Here is a 21698-nt window from a genome sequence, read left to right as displayed (position 1 = left end):
TATTAAATATAAGATGATTAGGAAAAAAGAAATACTTTAAACGATCCAAACAATATAGAAATATGGGTCAAACAAGACAATGTACAAGACGGCTCACATTGAATATCTTGCTCATTTTTTTTTAATGATATCGAAATGACTTGATGTCGAACGAAACTTGAACTCGTGATCTAAATATTAATATAAGATGACTAGAAAAGAAGAAATACTTCAAACAATCCAAACAGTATAGAAGATTAGAAATATGGGTTAAATTCAATATAACACACACACACACACACTTACAGGAGTCTAGAAGCGAAACATGAGAGGTGAGTAAGAAAGATGAATGGTAGTTTGCTATATAAAACCAAGAAAAAGACAAAATGAAGGCATAATGGGAGGGAGACTTTGTTTTTTTGAAAATCGTGTTGGGTGAATTGGAAGGGTGTTTTGGCTTTTACATAGGGTTCCTAATGGATCGGCTCCTTTAGGGATTGCCTCACTCTTTGATGGCTGCTTCTGTGGGACATTATCATCGCATTCATTCTTCTTAGATTCCTTATTTTCATTCATTCAAATTTGCCATAAAGGAAATGACCAAGTTAGCCTTCATTAATCAAATAAACTGTTTCACTTGATTAAAAAGCCTTTTGGCGGGAGAGCTCGCCATCAATATTCAATGCAGCCAAGGTGGACTATACGTTTGACGTACCTCTTTTCTATTGTGCCAAGTCAGCCCTATCAAAATGTTAAACTATCCAATTCACTCCTCTCTGTCTTCCTCTTTTTTTTTTTTTTTTGCCCACACTCTTTGGGATGGTCCACACTCCTATCACCCCTAATTGTGACTCCACGAAAGTTTTGCAACGTGTAACAAAATTAGTCAGAATATCACCTAATTTTGAACACATGACAAGAATGAGCAAATCCATGTCTCAAGTTTTACGTCTAAACTAAACTTGGGGTAATTAACACGACTTTGTAGTGCTAAAATTAGAGGCTGCACATCAGTCATTTTTTTAAGGTGACATGTTTGAATTGAATAAGAATATGAAAAATGAATGTAAGTGTCAACTAGCTTGATTGATAAAGTCTTTGGGTGATGATATCAGAGACCTAAGTTCAAATCTTATTAGTACCAAGTTTTGAACTCATTAAAAACAACTTACCAATCTTTAAAAAATGTAAAAAATGAATGTATTTTCACTTAGATAAAGTAAAAATTAAAGACTTTGACTTTTTTTTTTTTTTAATTTCTATTAAAGTACATTTACTTCAAGATATTATTGACTAGTATTTAATTAAAGAGTCGTGATAAACTGACGTAGAAAAAATATATACAGTTTCTATGCAATTGATGTGACAAGTGCACAAAATCATAGATCTTTTTCTTCGAGATACACAAGGAAAAAGATATACGGTTCTATGCACTTGCCACATCATTAGTCTTAATTAAATTATTCATTTTATTATAATTATTATAAATAAAATAAATTTACGCTAGTTGGGTACCCTAAGAAGATTTAGTTTTTATCGGGTCCTTAAGATGATTACCCAACAGAATTGTGCCCTAAAATGATTGGGTCCATGATGATAAATTCGAAATTGACTAATCAATTTTTGAATTATAGAGAATCAGGTATTCGGTTACCAATCGACACCTTTAATTGAAAGATGTACCTTTCTTCAATTAATGCAAGGAAACAGTATCTGACATTAGGGAAGATCCCATTTTGAAATAGGATTAAAACGTTGAAATAGGACAAGATTATCTTAACCCAAAGAAATCGGTGGGATAAGAACAAAAGATTGCATGAATGATGACTTGTAAGAAAATCAAAAAAGGAAAAATAATAAAATTATCAATATACGATTTATTTTTTATCTAACTTCAATTAGATTGTAAATCTATCTCGAGCATTGAAGTTTCTTTGTCAAGACCCACACAGGTGTTTAAATTAAGAAATAAAAAAGATGAACATAATTGTGTATCTTAAGATGAAGGTGACCAAAAACTACTCCTATAAACATTAAAATTTTTTTTTTGTCTCATATATTTCCAAGTCCGTGATACCGAAAGTAATTTGAATACAATTAACTTAATTTCAAAAATGATGTTCTCATCTTGAGGAAGTGTTCCTTATGCCATTATCGAGATTTACGGGAATCTCGAGAACCATCAATGCTTTGGATCCAAGGATTAGTAAACTAATAAAAAATTAAAGTGATTCAGTTGGTGCAAACTTACCGTTAATTAGCATAATTTCAAACTAAGTGGTAGTATTTGTAAATTAAATTCATCAGTAAAATTGATTTATAGTGTAGATTCTGAGGGTTGGTGAGCCTCACGAGTTTTGTTCAAGAAGAGTCCCCATTTTAGCCTCTTAAAACAATTACACAGAGAGAGAGAGAGAGAAATGGAGTAAAGGTTTGGTCACGAAGAACGTCATCTCCCGTTAAAAACATGTATGATTTCTAATAGAAAAAAGAGATATTATCAGCTCTTCTGCTTGTGATAATGGCTTCCTGACTATTAAATTCTCTCGTGGATTTCAGAGTTTTCAAACTTCCCTTCATACGCGCGCAAAAGCAATTTCAATAATTAAAAAAATTTCTCAAAAATCCAATCTTTCGATCGTTAAATGATACATACAGTTCGAAATCTCAAATCTCTCTACAATTTTGCAGATTGGATCGTATTTCTACTGTTCTTTTCGAGCTTATTTTGATTTATCTCTGAAAGTTGGAGCTGCTTCGATCTACGGTTTCTGATACAGATACGTAGGTATCTTTACTGATCTTAAAACAAAGACTTCAAATAATTCAGTTTTTGATAAGTAATCATCTATCTAATTGATCGATATTAGATCTACAGGATTTGATCTCTGTTTCGAAATTTCGATCAAGAACTTAGACAGATTGGATTCTTCTAGGATCTACTGTATTTGAAAGAATCAAGGCAGCAAGGCTAGGATTCTATTTTCGATCAAAGGTGATTGAAAAGGTAGAATCCAAGGTAAATTCAAGATTGAGACTTGAGACAGTTATTGAGAGCAGTGGCGCTGCTGTCTCGTTGAACAAACAGTCCCTCTAAAAGACCCAAAAAGGCGCGGACTTGTTTCTTTTGCCTTTAATTTTATATATATAATCTGAAAGCCTTGGCTTTAAGAAGTGAGAATCGTTGAGAGAAAGAAAGATAAACAATGGCAGATATGAAGCTTCATGAATCTGCAAAATCTACAACAACAAAGCCGAAAGAACGACACATTGTTACGTGGACTCAACAGGTTTCATCATCTTCTTCCCCCATGTTTTGTTTGAAACTTTGAATTAGTAGAAACACTTAGTCATTGGCAACTAATGCGGGAAATCTGAAATGCAGGAGGACGATATACTTCGAGAATTGATAACCATCCATGGAGCTCAAAAGTAGGAGTTTTCTTTCGTAATTCTGTTTTTGTGGTTTTAATGAGAACATAAGCTTACATTTGGTTGCATTTCGTGTATGCAGTTGGGGGATTATCGCGGCTAATTTCAACGATAAATCAAGCAGACAATGCAGAAGAAGGTTGATTAATAGAACCAATCTTTTAATAACATTCAAAAACCATTAACAAAGTTCCCTGTTTTTGTTTCCATTTCTTCTAGTTTTGGATTAAGCTAAAGAAAATATGATGATAATATTGCAGATGGTTTACTTATTTAAATTCGGATTTCAAGAAAGGAGGTTGGTCAGCAGAAGAAGATAAGCTCTTATGTAAGGTAATTGGTACTGCAACATGGGCTTTTCTTTGTATTTCAATCCTTTTAAATGGTGATCAATCTCACTGTGGTATGTTTATGTGACTTTGTGTTAGATAGTATTTGTTGAAGAAGAAGTGAGTTATCTTTAGTATGAATTTACTTGAAATGGTACTTCGAAGCTTTTTCTTTTTGTTTATATGCCTTTTGTCGAGAGATTTTTTGCTCACAAGAAAGTTAATACGGGATTTTACCTATTCTCATTTGACCAATTGTACGAATCTTAACGTGGGTAGTTTTGTAAATTGGGGATACCCTCAATACATGTGGGTGTTCGCTCGATTGGTAGATTATGTGAAATCCCAGATTGACTTCTCTGTAAGAAAAAAAAATCTCTTGTTTGTCCAATAGCGTGGATGATATTAGTGAGTTCTTTTTATGATCCATAAGAACAGAAGAAGTTTACTTTACCCCAAACCTTCCCTTACGAGAAACTATCTTCTGATATTTTAATAGAAAAAAAAAAAAGAGTTCTACAATCGATGATGAGCATTTCCTGCAATCGAACATGAATGTCTAATGATCTGAATTTTATGTGCAGGCTCAGAAGATTTACGGAAACAAATGGACTAAAATTGCAAAGATGGTTTCAGGCAGGTAGGTAAACAAAATCTTTTTACGATCAATAGACTATGCATTTCTCCAACAAGTTTTATCTTCATTTCAGATGTTATTAACTGATTGGGTTTCGATATTGCTCTACTGATGCAGAACGGATAATGCTGTGAAGAATCGGTTCTCAACTCTGTGCAAAAAACAAGCAAAGCGTGAGGCCTCATCGGAGGAGAACAACAACAGTTCAAGCATCAACTCAAACAATGAGACAACTATGTTACAAAATGGATACATTACAAATAGAACATCTGAATCTGCTCCACCTCTTAAGAAGATGAGGTACAGAATTAAAGATTAAAATGCTCCTTGAACATGGAAATAAGACACTTTACATAAAAAAACTCAGAATTTGTTGCAAATGTAGGACCTACATCTCAGATTTCACAGAAAATTGCAACCTAAAAGGCAGATTAGGTGCCGAGTGCCGAAAAATAGAGAATCATTGGTCAAGACCTCCTTTTGCTGTACTGGTTCAAAACTTTCACAATGTTGGTGACTTTACAACTCAGCAACACATCAACAGCATCAGCACAGCCTCTAATGATGGTAAACCGCCTCAAAAACTCCGATTTTTGTGCAATGAAGATTGTAACTGAAATGTTTGAAACAGAAAATGTATGAGAACATCACCATAATTGTAATTTTGGCAAACGCCATCCAAGCCAGATTCCCAAACCGAGATTTTCGGTTAACCAAAAATGGTGCTAAGCTGATGAACGTATGATATGGTGCCACGTGTATAAAAATAGACATAAAATCCAAGCACGAAAATAGCTTAGAAATACACGTGGCACTGTGCGATTGGTTCATCAGCTTACTACCCATTTTTGTTAACAGCAAATCTAGAATCCAGATTCCGTGCCTCTTAATTCATCTTCTTCCCTCCCGTCCTGCATCATGATTCTTCCCTTTTAGAAATATGTAACTTTTTTTTTTTTTTGCTTTCTTGAAGGAACATTTCTTAAGAGGGATGATCCGAAGATCACCGCTTTGATGCAACAAGCAGAACTACTAAGCTCACTTGCAGTAAAAGTCAATACATACAACAGCAATCAGAGCCTCGAAAATGCTTGGAATGTGAGTAGAAATAACTAAATTATGGATGTTTCCACATATCAAATTATGGGTACTGGGGATGTCCTGATTTCAATAACAACAACAACAAATAAATGCACCCAGAATTCACCAAGTAGTGTTATCTAATCAAATCCTGAATGCAGGAATTCCAAGATTTTGTAAAACGAACCAATGAGAGTGAACTACTTGGATACAAAATTCCAGAAACAGATTTTCCAATGGAAGATTTGGTGGACTTCTTAAAGTGTGGTAACATGGGGAGTCCCCTATGTTGGAGGTATAAAGATTTTAGAGGACTAATATTCAGATTGAAATAGATTTTGTGTTGCATAGCATCTATAACTGATGCCTAAGTTACCGTGTAGGCAACCTGGTCTGTACGAGTCCCCCGGTAGTTCCGAGTACAGCACAGGATCAACACTCCAGTACCACACAGCCAGTGAGAAAACTGATATTGGGCAAAACTCAAATCTTATATTTTTAGAGAGAGGTGATGATGATGGTGGTCGTGGTTGTGAAGATGGGTTTACTCGGTCAATTCATATGGAGGTAGAGAATAATAGTGGAGGTAGTGCAGATGAGTTTCACACAAACACAAGTGTCACCCAAGGTGATGATACAAACCCCATTGTTGTTACTCTTGTTTCATTTCTACTTGGGTCCCTAGGAATTAGATTTTCTGATTTTTTGTAATGGAAAAATAAAATAAAATATTAGTTTTTATTGCAGTGGTGAACTTGCCATTCTGTGAAGGACATAAAGTCGGTGAAGGAGTCGTTTCTTCTTTACCAAATACAGAGTTCAGCTCCCCACTTCAAGCAACCCCTGTTTTCCGAGCAATTGCAGCAGCAATTCCTAGCCCAAAATTTTCCGAAAGTGTAAGTTATTTCAGAATTTGGAATCTTGAAATTCTCATGCAGGACTCCCAAATGTTACAACCTTTAAATTCAGACCTACTGAGATAGACTAAAATATCCATGTTTCTCTTCCTTTTTTTTTTGAAGAAAAATATAGGTAAATTAGTCTACTTTCTTAAGGAAATGAACACGAATATTTTGTGAACCTTGAACACATCAAGAACTACTCTCTTTTATTTGATTTTGACATGGCTGGTTAGCACTTCTATAATAAAACGATCTACGGAACACTGATTCAGTAATTTAGCCTACTTTATTCATTTACTTTATTTATTGGTGAATTTGTAGTGTGAACCTTGTACTCAAACCAAACAGCTCTTTCTGCAATTGAGGTTAGGGTGTAGCATTTGAAGTGGCTTGCTCTTAACTGAAGGCTTAGTGTAGGATGAAAATTTAACAAAACTAACCATGATTTCATGATTACAAGAGCTGCTATTGGCACCCAACTTTTACTTATAACACACCAATTTCTTAAAGTATTTACAACACCCCAATTAAAGATTAAACTCACTCTAGCAAAAAACCTTAAACAAAAAAAAATTCTACCAAACAACCGAGAGAGCTTCTATTGGCACCCCCAACTTTTACTTATTTTCAACTATTTACTTATTTTCTTTATTTCTAATTAGGGTGTAATAAGTAAAGGTTTGGGTGCCAATAGAAGCTCTGATGATTAATCATCTACAATAAAGAAGTGTTATTTTGTATTTTGTAGTTCATTTATGTTAAAAGATCGTAACCAAGGGAGGAGCTACTAAGGAGCCAGTAGGGGCAATTGCCCCCACAAAACTTTGAGATATTCTTGTATTTTCAACTAATTACAAGCCCATTTGCCCCCACCCCCTCACTTCCCTCCCAATTTTTGCTTTTTAGAAGATGGCAATGCCTCTTGACTGGGCCTTCACTCATAGACTAACTGGAAATGACCCAAATATCCTATTCTTCAACTACCAACCAAAAACCTCTGAATTTCTCCCCAAAACCATTCATCTTTAAGTTCTTCAACTGTATCATTAACTATAGTTTGCCCCCATTACAAGAAAATCCTGGCTCCGCCCCTGATCATAACCTCGATAATTAAAGTATTGAACTTGTTCTTTTTATCTATCTTTAATTCTGTTTTATTTTGTTTATCTCAGAATTTCTCAATATGAGACTGATGACAGTTTTTCTAATGTCTTTTCAGGAGAGAAACTTCTTAATGAAAACGCTTGGTTTGGAGTCCCCGTTCCCCAACCCAAGTGCCAACCCTTCACAACCGCCTTCCTGCCGAAGGGCCCTCCTTCATAATTTCTAATTGACCAGCTATGTGTCAGGGTCTCGATTACCTACAAAACTTGTTTTGCAGAATGTTCTAGTGCTAATCCTCCAAGCAATTTTTTTTTTTCTTATAGTAAGCTTTTATCTTTTCTTTCGGTAAAAGTTTTCATGGTTCGTAGATCATTCCAACCCAATTTTACCAGGAGTTGTTGTTCTAAGATCTGCAGTTCAAAAGTCTCTGTTCTTGAATGTTCCAGAACATTCTCTAGAAGCTCTTACTATGTCTTCTGAGTTCTGTTTCTTTTTTCTGAGCTCTTACTTAGTTTTTGTTTCACCTCAGTTTTGGGTCTTCCTATGTCATTTTTTACAGATCCTGCACTAGAAAAGAAAAAAAAAAATACCTAGTTTTTTCAGAGTGAAATTATACAAAGGAACCTCCCATACTCATTAAAGAAAAGGAAAGTAAAGCAAGGGAGGATCAACCAGTTGAAAATGGAGTCTTATTGATTTATTTACTTTGGTGTGCAAAGAGGATATAGAATAAGAATTTGTCTCTCTTTTATTTTTTGGGGGATTTTTTTTTTTTTTTTTTCTGAGGGATGTAACTTCTTATGATTGGAGAGGAGAATATGGTACTATTGGTTTTTTATTGTAGAGATATTTTGTTGAGTAATCTTTTCTTCCTGACATTTGCGCAAGGAATTGAAGATTGAACAAATGAAAAAAGATAGATAAATCTGAAGCACATAAACACATAATGAAGTTTTTTGTTCTTTTAAACATAAAAGATAAACACCAATCAACCTTGCTTTTATTATTAGGAGTTTCTATGTTCCTTCATCAAAGAAAAGAAAGAAAAGCTCGAATAAGAGAGGGACAAGTTTGATATACTTACATTGAGGAATAAATTGCCTATTTTGTCTAGATTTGGGAGGTCTCTATCTCTCTTGGCAACCAAGTTTTGAGACATCTGCTAGGTTTTGGGTGAAAAGGTTCGTGATTTGTTTTGGCATATAGGAGGGAAGGCAACACAAAATAAAGGCGACTCATTTGCCATCTTTCGCACTTTTACCACGAAGTAACGTGGATCTCCCCACGGATAAGGACAAAGGAGCACAGGTATCCTAGACATACTAATGCAGAATCCCTAGGAATTATCGTTCTTTCTGAGCTGAGTTGAGTTTTTTTTATTTATACTTTTTTTAAAATAATAATATTAATTTCTTCCCTACCTAGGGGTGTCAATGGGTACCATTTAACCAGCACCAAAAACAAATCGAAAAACCCTGAATCTGATTCCCTTTTTATTGGAATCGATTAAAATCTGGTATAATACAAAACCGAATCAATAAGAATCAAAACTATGAGGTTTATTTGATTGGTATCCGTAGGTACCCAGAACCGACTTATTTTGTCATTAGTGTTTTTCTATATTTTAAAATTAAAATATATTATATAATTTTTTTCAATTTTTCATGTAAACTAAATATTGAAACTTAAAATGAGTCATCATTTCTTAAAGTTTATTACTTGTAAAGAAATGAATTTTAATTTTTAATTTTTAATTTTTTTTAATTATTAAATCATATTTTTAGTGGAATAAATTATTATAAAATTGATACTTTGTAGATAATATGTTAGTTTTTAGAAGAGAATTTTTTTTTTTATAATGATTTTAAAATAATTTTTTTCCATTCGATTCTTGAGAATCAAAACCGATAGGTACCCATGATTCTTGGAAATTTCAATTCCACTAATTTTATAATCGAAATTGGAATTGACAATAACTAAAACCGAAAAAATATATTAGTTATAGTTCTAATTTTCTAGGAATCGAATGGAAACCGACCCATTAACACCCTTGCATCTTAGACACTCTTTTGGACTTAGGACTAGTAACACCAAATTCAGCAAATTGATTTGGAAAAAATCGCTGAATAAGGGCCCAGACTATTTAAATTGGGGAATCCATGAATTGATATATGATTCACCCATTAATTTACAATTAATCAGTTGATTTGTGTTAAATCTACTTTTGTTTAATTAGAATTTCCTTGAGAAGAATCACTAGTTCTACCTCTAGACCCCTGCATCTCATCCCCACTCTTTGCGACTCAAAAAATTCAGACGCTTGTGAATGTGTGTTTTTCTTTTTCTTTCTGAAAATGGGGAAAAATTATCATTGAATAAGGGACCAGTAGATTAAATTGGTGGATCCATGAATTAATCAACAAATTTAAGAGAAAATTACTTAATCCCCTTGGGGGAGGGACTTTTTTTCTAAATCCCCCTAATTTTTTCGATTAACTTGATGACTTACTTAGTAATATTTTTGTTTTTAAATGTCCCTTACCTCCTCTTTCTGAAATCGCACTATATTTATTTTTTGAAATTGGATCGATGAAAGTTAGTTGTTGCCTCACTCCCCCCTCATTTTCTTCAAAAGCACCCCAAGTTACTCGACAACAATGGGTTTGGTAAAAACTTATTGAATAAACCCATTAGGTTTTATTTTAAAGGGGTGGGTTTGGAGTAGGACTACCAATGATCAGAAATATACCTGATATTCGAATCGATCCAATCCAAAAAAACATGAATGTTCGAATCGATCCGATCCGAAAAAACATGAAAAATCAGATTTTCGGATAGAATTTGAATTGAAATTTTAGATCTGAATGTATTTCAATAATTTTATTATTATTCTTAATTTCAATAAATACATATAGATAAAATGTTTGTCTTTTTGTTTTCCCTTTGTATTTGTTGTAGTAAAGTAAACTTTTATAAATTTTAAATGATTTTATATTTTTTAAGTTTTTAAACATTGATAATTTGAAAAGTAAGCCATGTCTTCTGATCGAATCAGATTCGATTTGCATATTCATTAATTAGTTCAGATCGGGTATATCTTTAGAAATTTTCGGATTGGTATTAGAGAGGCATTAGTTCGGTACCGAACTAATCCATTGCCAATCCTAGTTTGGAGGAAAAAAAAAAAAAAAAGTGGGGGTGGAGCTCCGCCCTCCTTTTCTCGAAAAAGACCCCCAAAACAGTAAGAGATTACCAAGAAAAAATGAATTGCCTTGTTCATCGGCAACCTATTATAGATTGGATCTAAATTTGTTTAGTAAAACCTAGTGAAAGAACCCACTAAAAAGTTTTATTTTAAAGGGGTATGATTTGAAGAAGAAAAAAAGAAAGGGAGGGGGAGAGGCACACCAATGTGAGTATAAAACATTGGGAAAATTATTTAAAAGACTTTGATGAAGGGACTTATTTCTAAATAGTCCCTAAGTTTTGCGTATTAATTTGATAGGACATTTAGTAAAGTTTTTTATTTCTTAATGGTCCCTCATTATTGGCAAACTCACCGTTTTTTTTAATATAATGTTAATTTCACAATTTTTATTGTCAAACTCACCACTATCTACCATTGAGTTAACCACTTTTTGAATAAAAAGTGGTGAACTCGACACTGATAAAATCCAACCATTTTCAATTTTTAAGTTTTTTCGACTAAAATACATGGAAAGATAAATTTAAAATATTTTCAAAGGAATTATTCTTGATTGATTTTCATCCAAGAATTAAGAAAAAAAAGTGAAAGCTAATTTTTACATATATCTCCAAAATGTTTGAAAAAAAAAATACCCTTGAAAATAGTTTATTCTTAAATCTTCTCTATTGGAATGGACGTGGGAAATGAAGTCCGTGAGTACTAAGAAAAGAAAATTTTACTAAATGAATTATTAAGAGATCACCCAAAACTGAGAGATTATTTAGAAAAAAGTGCCTCCGCCGAGGTCCTTCAAGTAATTTTCCCTTAAATATTACCCAAGTATGGTGTCTCTCTCAAATGAACCATAGTCCATCCATGTTAGCTGCTCCATGCCTTCACATACTTCCATCAGCAGACTTCTCTCACACCAAATTAAACCAAATCTATTTCAACTAACTCTAACTGTCCCAACAACCAAATACCCATTTCAACGTCTCCTCTCTCACTTACAAAAATGCAAAGACAAGCAACATCTCAACCAAATCCATGCACACATGGTATCCACAGGCCTCATTCAAAACCCTCTTGCTTCCTCCAAACTTGTTACCTCTTTTGCCTCAAATCCCCTCCCTGGAACAACATGTGTGGCACGTTTGATTGCTGATCAAGTCGATGGCCTTGATACTTACACGTGGAACACAATCATTAGAGGTTATTTGGAGGGAAATAACCCCAAAGAAGCAATTCTTGTTTATGCGCATGTAAGAAAGAAATATTTAAAAGTAGACAGTTATTCCCTTCTGTTTGTAACAAAGGCATGTGGGCTTAGACCAAGTGTTTTAGAAGGAGTACAGATACATTGCCAGATTTTAAAACTTGGGTTTGTGTCAGAGATGATTATAGTGACTTCTCTTCTCCGTATGTATGGTTTGTTCGACTTTCTTGATAGTGCACAAAAGGTTTTTGTTGAAACCCCTCAAAGAGATATAGTTCTTTGGAATGTTCTTGTTTCTCTTTATGCTCAGAAAAACTACAGTCACACTGCACTTTTAATTACCCATTCTATGGTTTTTGAAAATGTTTTACCAAATGGGGTGACTGCTGTTAGCATTCTTTCGGCTTGTTCTTGTTTGAGAGCCTTGAGAGAAGGAAAACAGGTCCACAGTTTCGTAATTAAGAACCTTATTGATCTTGACGTGTTTGTTTATAATGCTTTGATAGATATGTATTCGAAATGTGGGTGTTTGTTTAGTGCTCATCAGGTTTTCCAAAAGATGCCCGTAAGGAATGTGGTTTCATGGACTAGTATGATCAATGGTTATAGCAATAATAATTATCCGAACGAAGCATTGGCTCTGTTTAAAGAAATGGTATCTGCAAATGTTCGACCGGATGAAGTTACGATATTGGGTCTTGTTTCTATGTGCTCGAAGTTGGGAAGTTTCGAGTTAGGGGAATGGGTTCATCACTATGTTGAGAAGAATGGGTTTATGAAAGGGCATGTTTGTGTGGCAAATTCTCTTATGGGCATGCATGCTAAATGTGGTAACATAAAGAAAGCTTGTCAAATTTTTTATCAGATGGAGTATAAAACAATAGTGTCTTGGACTACTATGATACAAGGGTTAGCGTTGCATGGGCATGGGTTACATGCTCTTACTCGGTTTTCTCAAATGCAAAGGGAAGGGTTCAAGCCGGATTGCATCGTCTTCCTAAGTCTGTTATCTGCGTGCAGTCATGCGGGTTTAGTGGATGAGGGGCATAAATGTTTTCGATCGATGATAGAGGACCATGACATAAGACCATGGATGGAGCACTATGGATGCATGGTTGATCTTTTATGTAGAGCAGGGCTTGTTGACGAGGCATTTGGTTTTATGGAAACTATGCCAATGAACCCAGATGTGATCATGTGGCGTATGTTGCTTGGGGCATGTAGAAACCTAGGGAAAATCAGTCTAGCACGTCGAATCATGAACCGTTTAATTGATATGGAACCCGAGTATAGTGGGAATTATATACTTGTTTCGAATTTGTATGCAACCATGGGTGAATGGGAAAAGGCCAAAGTAATGAGAAGTGAAATGGTGGCTAAGAGAGTAACCAAACTAGACCCTGGTTGTAGTTTGATAGAAGAGAATTGAAGTGTATATAAGAATTGATTCGTAGTTCATTCATTGTTGTATACAAATTAGATTTCTTAGAAATTGATATTGGCCTCATTTTACTAGTGAACGTATTTGTACTGGAACCAAACCATATCAGATTGGAGCTTTAGTAGCTCTTCAAAACTCAATTAATCTATTTTTTAACTAAACTTAATTAGATTTTATTTTATTTCTTGTTTGTAGAGCTCGTGCACACCATGTCTGTGACTGAAGATGCGATGTTTATATAGTTTTGGAATGGTGGCATTAGAAACAATAGTGGGAAGGAAGGCATCTAAGAGATCTCTTCAACGTTGAATTCCTATTTATACCAAAATGGCGTACTCCCATACTCATGAGTCTTATACTCTAATGGAGATCAATTTATGAAAAGTTGTTTTTGGTTTTTTGGTGAGAATGATCTCTATGGAATTTAACGTTACGATAAATTTTAAAAAAAATCAACTCATTTTGACATTTCTAACCTAATCAAATACTTGAAGTGAGGTGTCGTCGACCTATCTATCAATTTAGGATATTTTGATAAAGAATAATGATTATTGACACCCCACTTTAACATATGCTCTCATAAGCCCTCAGTCGTGGCATGTGCTAGAACCATAGATCTTTTTCCTTGGGATACACAACTACACATATTTATAGAGATGTGTAGTTGTGAATCCCGAGGAAAAAGATCTGTGGTCCTAGCCCATGCCACGATAGGGAGCGTATGTCAGAGGGGGTGGTGTCAAAAAATCACGACTCTTTGATAAATCTCAACCATCAGATTGATTGTTTTTGTTATAAAACTTTTTAAATATCATGACCTAGATCGGACTATATCATATAAAAGTTGTTCATTATGATTAGCACCGCCTGATCTATAGATATAGTTAGTAATGTTGGACTAACGGTAATTTATTTGAAATTTAAAGTTCGAATTTTGTGGTGAGGTGGGGCCCAATACGCGGGAGGCTTTCAAGTTCGTCGATGTATTGCTTTGAACTATGTCGACCGTTAGATTATCCTTTATTTTAAGTTTAGGGTTTCCTTATTTCTCCCGCCCAAAGCGCCATTTGGCAAAAGCCTCTCTCCTATATATATCCTTCTGTTTTGTCTGTTTCTAATCTCTCTCTCCTATATATATCCTTCTGTTTTGTCTGTTTCTCATCTCTCTCTCAACTTCCTTCCAAGATCATCAGAGCAGAAACATGGACGCCATTAAAGACCAATCTTCTGGCCCTGGTAAGTTAAATATTCTTGCTCTAATCTCTACGTCTCTCTCTCTCTCTCTCTCTCTCTCTCTCTCTCTCTCTCTCTCTCTCTCTCTTTAATTCTTAGTTAGATAGTTCTTTCTGGTTTAATCAGTTAACACAGCAAGATCGAAGCTTCGATATCATCTGCGATCTGCAACGAAACTTAAGGAAGATAAGTCGATCACGGCAGACTTATCGACCTCTTCTGCTTCCAAGAGGTCTCTTCTGTCTCCCTATGTTAGATTTTCGTTTCCTTAGTTTTCAAATTGAGTTGTGTGTGATCCTTTTCTCAGAAGATATTGTTCTTTGATGAATAAGTTTTCTGTAATTAGGCTTAATTCATGGAAGGATCTGCAAAGAAATTATAAATTAAAAAAATAAAAAATAAATAAAAAAATATATATGAGATATGGTCTGAAACGGATGAAATATCGGATGGCAGTGAAATAGTATCATAAATCAAATATTATTCTAGAAAGTTAATTGCTTGTGATTCTGTGTATTTTGGGCATTTGGTGTACTTTTAATTAATACAGCTGTAATAATTAGTTACACATAGGTTTTTTGTTTAAATGAGGTTATATTTGTTAATTACATCAATTCGATAAAAATGTGCAACACATATATGAACATATTATATTCATTTCATGGGTTGCGATGATCCAACATTGGGACAAAATTTTGACTGTGTTTTGATGAATGTAGTGGATTGATTATTTGATGATTTACCTCGTTGAGTAAATAGGAAAGGTTTAAAATTTCCAAATTAAAACGGGAAAATTCATAATAAGAAAACGAAGTAACGGGGTTTTATTTAAATTATGTTCTTCCACTTAATCACGAGTCTTCTTAAATTCCAGTATTGAAGAAGAACTTAACTAACCATAGATTGGAAAAAAGTTTGGCATGAATGTATCACTGTGTCAACTTCAATAACATTGGAATCAAGCTATTATGATATTTATACTTTGAAACACTGGACTCCAAAGTCAATAATTTGTGATTTTGGTTGATTACATAATATTGGGTTGCATTATCCTCCGATTACTTATTGCATTGATATATTAATGGCCTAATTGTCATCAAATTATTCATAGTCCACATTTTCTTTCTATATGGTCTTCTTTGTCCTTTTAAAACACGTCCGGCTGCGTACCTTGTAGAAAACGGCTTGGTTAGAAGCCGATGAGTGTTAACCTCCAACCAAAACGTGCCACATAGACACCTTATGTTGCTACAGGAATGGGACACCATTCTAGATGTGAATATGTTTTTAGATTATGGACCTGAGTACTTCTTGACCATTGAAAGTAGTAAATACACACAAGAAACTGTTTGAATTTTCATTTTTACTCCATACTATGCTTCATTATAGATATCGAGCATCAAATCATTCACATTTTATCTCCTGTTAGCAAATTCCACTATTGTTTCTTACAAAGCACTTTTATATATGTTTTCAGGGTGAAGCCTGCATCAAGTGTCAGCAGAAGTGTGAGCGTTCTCGATCTCTCTGACAAAAACAAGTCAGCCAAACCCACCAGAAGGCTTTCTATTCCAGCCAAGTCTGCCGTCAGCTCTCTTCCCAAGTCAACTGCCACCATAACTCCAATATCTGAGACCAGAATCAAGAGATCGACCAAAAGTCAAGAGAAGAATGAAACACCAGTTTCTAATGTTTCCAAATCGATGAACCGACGGAAGTTTAGTGCTCTGTCATCAGCTTCGTATTGGTTATTACAGATTAAACTCTCTGAATCTGCCGCTAAGCACTCAATTTCACTTGGCTTTTTCAAGCTTGCCTTAGAGTCTGGATGTGAGGTACTTGAACAAGAAAAAATCTGCTTGAATGAACTTGTTTTTGTGTATGTATACATGTAAGTTCGTACATTTTTGTGCATCTATATTATCTTGTGCTTCATTATGGATGAATGGAAAGAAACTTCCACCATTGCCTCTACCTATCATGTGTTAGGTATTCAGGCTTGTCAGGACACCCATTGGAAGAGTTTCATCGCATTGAAGTTGACTTATTTTATAATACATAATCGTAACCACCCAATGTCTCATATTCCTTTCGAAGAAGTGAAGAAATGGCCCAAATGATTTCCTTCATGACCCATTCTGTCCTAATTGGTGTACCATGGCACTTGTGGAAGATGAAATGAGGCCAACTTCTTTTTGTCCTGCTTTTCTAATGCAACCATTCCAAATTTGTCAGACTAAGTACATGTTTGTTTATATTGGATGCGTATGCAGTCGATATCTCTGTCAGTATATATTCACATTTTGTTGAGTGCATATTTTCCTTCACTCTCAGGTGTTTCATACCCCAGTTAAGCCTTGTGACCATCTTATATTCATAGCCAACAGGTTGGTCCTTTTGAGTAGTTGGTTGGTTATCATGATATTAGAGAGCCAGGTTCGATTCTTTCCACCCTTATGGGTGAGGGGGAGTGTTGAGTGTATATTTTCCTCTACCCTCAGGTGTGTCATACCCCAGTTAAGCCCCATGACCCTCTTATATTCATAGTTCTCCCGCTCTCCAACAGGGGTCGATCTTTTGGAGTAGTTGGTTGGTTAACACATTTACATGCTTCAATCAAAAGTATATCGTAGGTTGATATGTTTATATGTACACTCCTATGAAAATGCTCTGATTACTTGTATGCAAGTGTGTGGAAGTGCGTATATGTATAAGCAGTCTCCACTCACCGCTAGTATTGAATGGGATGAAGAAAAAAAATTACAATTTTGTTCGTTTATGGATTTTCATTTCATTTGCAGCCTCTGCAGAGACTGAGAGATGAGCTGAAATCCTATGCCCGCCGACACAAACTTGCTGAACTTGGAGAACCTGCAAAGGAATTGCTTACAAGCTACAACATCTTAGAAGAAGATTTAGAGCAGTTGCAGGTCTCTGAAACCTGCTCTCAAGTACCTGACAAGGGAACTCGATCATCTGATGAAAACGTTCACAGCTCTTCTACTTCTTCTGTTGCCGCTACGAAATTGAAACCCAAGTCCCAGAAGTCAGGAAGTGTTCAAGCTTCCTCAGTCGCACTGTCAACTAAGAAAGAGAGTAGTCTAAGAGTTCCTGCAAACAAGAATAGGGGATCACTAAACAGGGACTCTTTGAAATCAAAATCTCAAAGGCCACATAGGCAGGAAGCTTACAAAGAAAAGCTGAAGATCAAGAACCAGGGAAAGAAATCTGAAGGTGAAAAAAGTGATTTTGAGCCTCCTTAGACTATCTTTTAATAATTATTTTATTGTTAAATTTGGTACACAAATGAATAGCTTATTTTCTTGTTCCAGTTCCAATGGATCCTTTGCATGCTGAGGAGACCCAACATGAAGACAAAGAAAATATGGTAAGCGTAGATCGGGTGACACATTTTTTATACATCATTTTTAACACTGCCAGGATGCCATCAATTTTACAAGATCCAATGTCATCCGGCTGTGTGTTCAAAAAGGAAAATGCTGGAATGACACAAACGGAGACACAAAGGTGACAAAAATGATGTGGTGGCGTGCACATAACCGTAGATGCTTTTTACTCATATCTCGCGGAAAAGCATCTACAGTAATGTGCGTGACACCACATCATATTGTCACCTTTGTGTCACCCCAGCACGACTCTTTTAAAAATATTGAAAACACGGAGACATCCGGGCAGTGTTGTCAAAAACGTTATATATAAACAGTATCGCCTGATCACTCACAAACAAACAAACACACACACACACACACATGCACATATATCTTTACTATTTTAATGAGAGAAGACGGAGTAGAAGGGTACGACACCAAATTTTGGATCTCACAAATGCTCCCACTTTTACATTTAAACTTAGGCAAATGATGGACTGCCTTCGTTGGACACTGCGTTCAACACTGAGCTCATGTGGCAGTGCATAGAGAACCATTGATTTTTTAACTTGTATCTCTAGGAAATAAATTTATAGTTATCTATGCACTGCCACGTCGGTTCAGTGTTGAATGCTGTGTATCACAACTCCTAAACTTAATATAATCAGGGTCATTTTGAACAAATTGAAGAAAATTGCAGTCTACGACCTTGGAATATTTTTCAAAATTACAAAAATATCCTCCTTACTATATCACACACCCTTCAATCAATGCTTTAAATTACAGATAAGCCCTTTTGATACATGTGCGCTTGCGCATGCCACCTTCTAATATATATATAATTTGTTATCTTTCTTTTCAAATTTATTATAATTTGGTAATTCTAATACCCTATCTCCTTTTTTTAATCTTTGTAGGATGCTCAACAGCATGAGAACAGTGTGGCTGAAGTAATATAGAAACTCTGCACCAAATACACTCAATAAGAATCATATAGGTGCTTGCTTACTCATTCTTGCTTCTTGCTCGGTGTGATTGTGAGATTTTTGTTTTTCTTATCCATGTGTGAGTAAATATAGATTATTTGTTGTCTTAAATATTCTTTATTTGTGGTGGTTACACAATTGACTGTATTATATTACAAAAATCATTAGATATGAAGGTAAAAAAAAAAGAACGAAAAGTGGATTGAGTTTCTAATTGTTTGCTGATAGTTCTCTATTAGGATGATTTATTTAGAGAGCTGCTATTGGCACCCCAACTTTTACTTATTACACCCCAAGTTCTTAAATTATTTGGCTCAAACTATTATCTCAACATTACAAAACATTATAACATCATTCAAACAATTTTAGTAGTTGTTTGTGATTATGATTAAGCTCATATAAAATCCTAAATCCAAAAAAAAAATATAAATATAACAAAAAAATAATAATAATTTTGAGAGAGATTCTATTGGCACCCCAACTTTTACTTATTCTCAACCATTCACTTATTTTATTTATTTTTAATTGCGGTGTAATAAGTAAAAGTTGGGGTGCCAATAGAAGCTATCTTTGTTTAAGTAATAAGGATGGTTGTACTTTTGGATCAGGTCAGTACTACTCAATACATAATTGAGTGTCTAGGACCATCAGATGCATTTTCAGGAATGCATAAGAAGAAATTGTGGTTTGATTCTATTTGTTTTCTGATGAAATAGGATTCATTTTTCAGTAGTGGATGCATCAAAGGCTAGAAAAGATGCTTATTTGTTTTGATTGCAGCAGATTATAAAGAGTAGAGCTCTTACACCTAAAACTAAAACTAAAACCATCCCAATTTATGAGATATTATTGCCATATGCTTCTAAAGCATTTTGGGCATTTAGAGTTTTTCCCACTTTCATGGCTTCATCAAACATGAAATTTTTTTATTTTTTTTTAGAGAGAAAGAGAGAGAGAGAGAACTATGGGGTGGGCTTTAAGATGAATCCATCACTTTTAGAGTTCTTTAGCTATATTATTTCAGTGGTGGTGTTAGTGGTTACCCATTGTTATCATCATTAATTGATGATTATGACATTTCTTTGTTGCACTATAAATTAGCACTACTCTGATAACTAGTTGCCTTATCTTATTACAGATGACAGCCTTTATTGATGTTAGTATTACAGCAGAACCTCCAACCAATTTTTGTTTTAAGGGAAATAATATCACCGCCATTTGACATTACATCAATATATTTATTTCATTATGTTATGGATCTTGTTAACGTGTGCCCTAACGAGCAATAAATGCACCTGAGAAATTGGAATATGAAGGTATTTTAGTAAAAACAAATTTTTTTTAAGAATATTTTTGGTATAAAATTTAATTTCCTAGGTGTATTTATTGCACTTGAACACGTGCCCTTAGGGCCTTATATTATATATAATAAAAAGAAAGTTGAACAATAATGATTTGGGTAAATAAACTAGGAATCCTTAGATGGGAGTGTGAATTGAAGGTTATAAAAAATTGATAGAGATAGAAGATGGAATGGGTAGAGGAGATATGACTATAGATATTAGATAGTCGTAAAAGGGCTTTTGATTCCACTAACGATTCTGAAATGACTTGAACATGTCATCTTGGCCTTAGACGACATGTATAAATGACATTGATTGTTTTGTTTTGCTTAAAAAAGAATCGCGTTAGAGTGATCTCAATTGGGAGGGACACATGGGACATCTTGACGTGATGATGCGTGCATGTCCGTAGATGCGTTTTACTCAGCTAGTCAACTTGTTAGGAGAATATTATTGTGTTATTGATTGTCTTTGAGATATGTGTGGGGGAGATCTTGAGGAATGTTGGTTAAAATATCTCTATCAAGTCTTTCTCCATCATCATATGGAATACAAATGCACGCTACATAGCACACAGATCTTCCCATCTACTCACTGTCTTATTTCTTTGTTCTAGAAAGAAAAAAATATTCCAAAATGGATAAGTTATTATGTCCACTACAGACAAGGAAGTCGGTATCAAATATCCAAAATAATCGTAACCGTTTAATGAACTAGTTTGCCTATTGGACGGCTTAGATTGATGATGACTTAAAAATTTACAAATTGCAAATAAAATATGGAAATAAAAAATATTAAGTAATTCTACTTTGTCATTAAAGTCAAAGGGTCCACTGATGTTGAGTTTTTTATTACATGGTGCTGTTGTCGTTAGCTCGGACAGACGCTATCCCTATGTCTAGAATAGCTAATGTTCATCGAAATTCCCATTGCTAATCTCGAAGATCATCCAACGGCAAATATTTCAAGAAAGAGGTTATCTTAAGACCGACAGTACCTTTTTTTTTCGACAACGAGGCAAGCAGCTTTAGCATGTGTTAGTTAACTGAATTATTAGAGCTTATATTCCCACACCCAGTATTATTTATAACACTCGAATTTTAATAATATTAAGGGGGTGTTAGGTAGGGTTGTCAACGGATGCTTATCAGTTCGGATATAGTAATATCCAAATTCGAATCTGAATCTTAAAATTTTATGTGATATCCGAATTTGAATTCTAATTCAATGGATATTCTAAAATTCTATCTGAATTTGAATCTGATTATCCTATCGAATATTGGATAATATCCGATTAAAATTTGAATAATTTGTATATTTAAAAAAAATACAAATTTTCCTTATTCAATTGATTTTTTATTATTAAAAAAAACTATTATATATTATATTATGTATATAATAAATAAATCAAATAAAATAATATATATTATATTATTTATA

The 21698-nt window shown here is 34.4% G+C and overlaps 2 protein-coding genes, 1 long non-coding RNA gene and 1 pseudogene across 7 annotated transcripts; 3 read left to right on the top strand and 1 right to left on the bottom strand.

Annotated features, from left to right (window-relative positions):
* The first annotated feature begins 2367 nt into the window (after positions 1–2367).
* On the top strand, positions 2368–8537 carry LOC147401224 (transcription factor MYB124-like). 4 transcript variants are annotated; one of them, XM_086442415.1, is made up of 14 exons: positions 2368–2448; positions 2671–2763; positions 2858–3269; positions 3365–3411; positions 3494–3550; positions 3672–3744; positions 4325–4380; positions 4495–4677; positions 4763–4944; positions 5351–5475; positions 5619–5752; positions 5841–6085; positions 6205–6353; positions 7579–8537. In XM_086442415.1, exons 3-14 carry the CDS (start codon positions 3186–3188, stop codon positions 7687–7689), a joined length of 1446 nt encoding a protein of 481 aa, XP_086298541.1. In that variant the 5' UTR covers positions 2368–2448; positions 2671–2763; positions 2858–3185; the 3' UTR covers positions 7690–8537. The 4 variants fall into 4 exon arrangements, with proteins under 4 accessions (XP_086298541.1, XP_086298539.1, XP_086298540.1 ...); XM_086442413.1 differs by having other exon boundaries at positions 2671–2767; XM_086442414.1 differs by having other exon boundaries at positions 2671–2767; positions 2850–3269.
* LOC147401223 (uncharacterized) lies at positions 4647–8742 on the bottom strand. Its single transcript, XR_015178364.1, has 3 exons — positions 8548–8742; positions 6217–6330; positions 4647–4990 (listed from the first exon to the last, which is right to left on the bottom strand). It is a non-coding gene; the product is annotated as an uncharacterized LOC147401223 (long non-coding RNA).
* A 2963-nt stretch (positions 8743–11705) lies between these two features.
* LOC147401222 (pentatricopeptide repeat-containing protein At1g08070, chloroplastic pseudogene) lies at positions 11706–13295 on the top strand (annotated as a pseudogene).
* Positions 13296–14387: 1092 nt separating this feature from the next.
* Positions 14388–20231, top strand: LOC147401221 (uncharacterized). 2 transcript variants are annotated; one of them, XM_086442411.1, is made up of 7 exons: positions 14388–14543; positions 14667–14772; positions 16018–16375; positions 17342–17774; positions 17873–17928; positions 18847–18926; positions 20054–20231. In XM_086442411.1, the coding sequence occupies exons 1-6, from the start codon at positions 14510–14512 to the stop codon at positions 18886–18888; spliced, it is 1029 nt and encodes a 342-aa protein (XP_086298537.1). In that variant the 5' UTR covers positions 14388–14509; the 3' UTR covers positions 18889–18926; positions 20054–20231. The 2 variants fall into 2 exon arrangements, with proteins under 2 accessions (XP_086298537.1, XP_086298536.1); XM_086442410.1 differs by lacking the exon at positions 20054–20231 and having other exon boundaries at positions 18847–19129.
* Positions 20232–21698: the final 1467 nt, after the last annotated feature.

The sequence above is a fragment of the Akebia trifoliata genome, chromosome 5 (assembly GCF_017979445.1).
Source record: "Akebia trifoliata isolate Shusen 1 chromosome 5, ASM1797944v1, whole genome shotgun sequence".
Lineage (NCBI taxonomy): Eukaryota > Viridiplantae > Streptophyta > Magnoliopsida > Ranunculales > Lardizabalaceae > Akebia > Akebia trifoliata.
This window is presented reverse-complemented; position numbering and strand designations above follow the sequence as displayed.

Coding starts and splice junctions, on each gene's coding strand:
- LOC147401224 (XM_086442415.1), top strand. CDS start 3,186: ATGGCAGATATGAAGCTTCATGAATCTGCAAAATCTACAACAACAAAG. Junction 4,945..5,350: donor CAGCACAGCCTCTAATGATG/GTAAACCGCCTC, acceptor GCTTTCTTGAAG/GAACATTTCTTAAGAGGGAT. Junction 5,476..5,618: donor GCCTCGAAAATGCTTGGAAT/GTGAGTAGAAAT, acceptor TCCTGAATGCAG/GAATTCCAAGATTTTGTAAA.
- LOC147401221 (XM_086442411.1), top strand. CDS start 14,510: ATGGACGCCATTAAAGACCAATCTTCTGGCCCTG. Junction 16,376..17,341: donor CCTTAGAGTCTGGATGTGAG/GTACTTGAACAA, acceptor TTTCATTTGCAG/CCTCTGCAGAGACTGAGAGA. Junction 17,929..18,846: donor ATGAAGACAAAGAAAATATG/GTAAGCGTAGAT, acceptor TAATCTTTGTAG/GATGCTCAACAGCATGAGAA.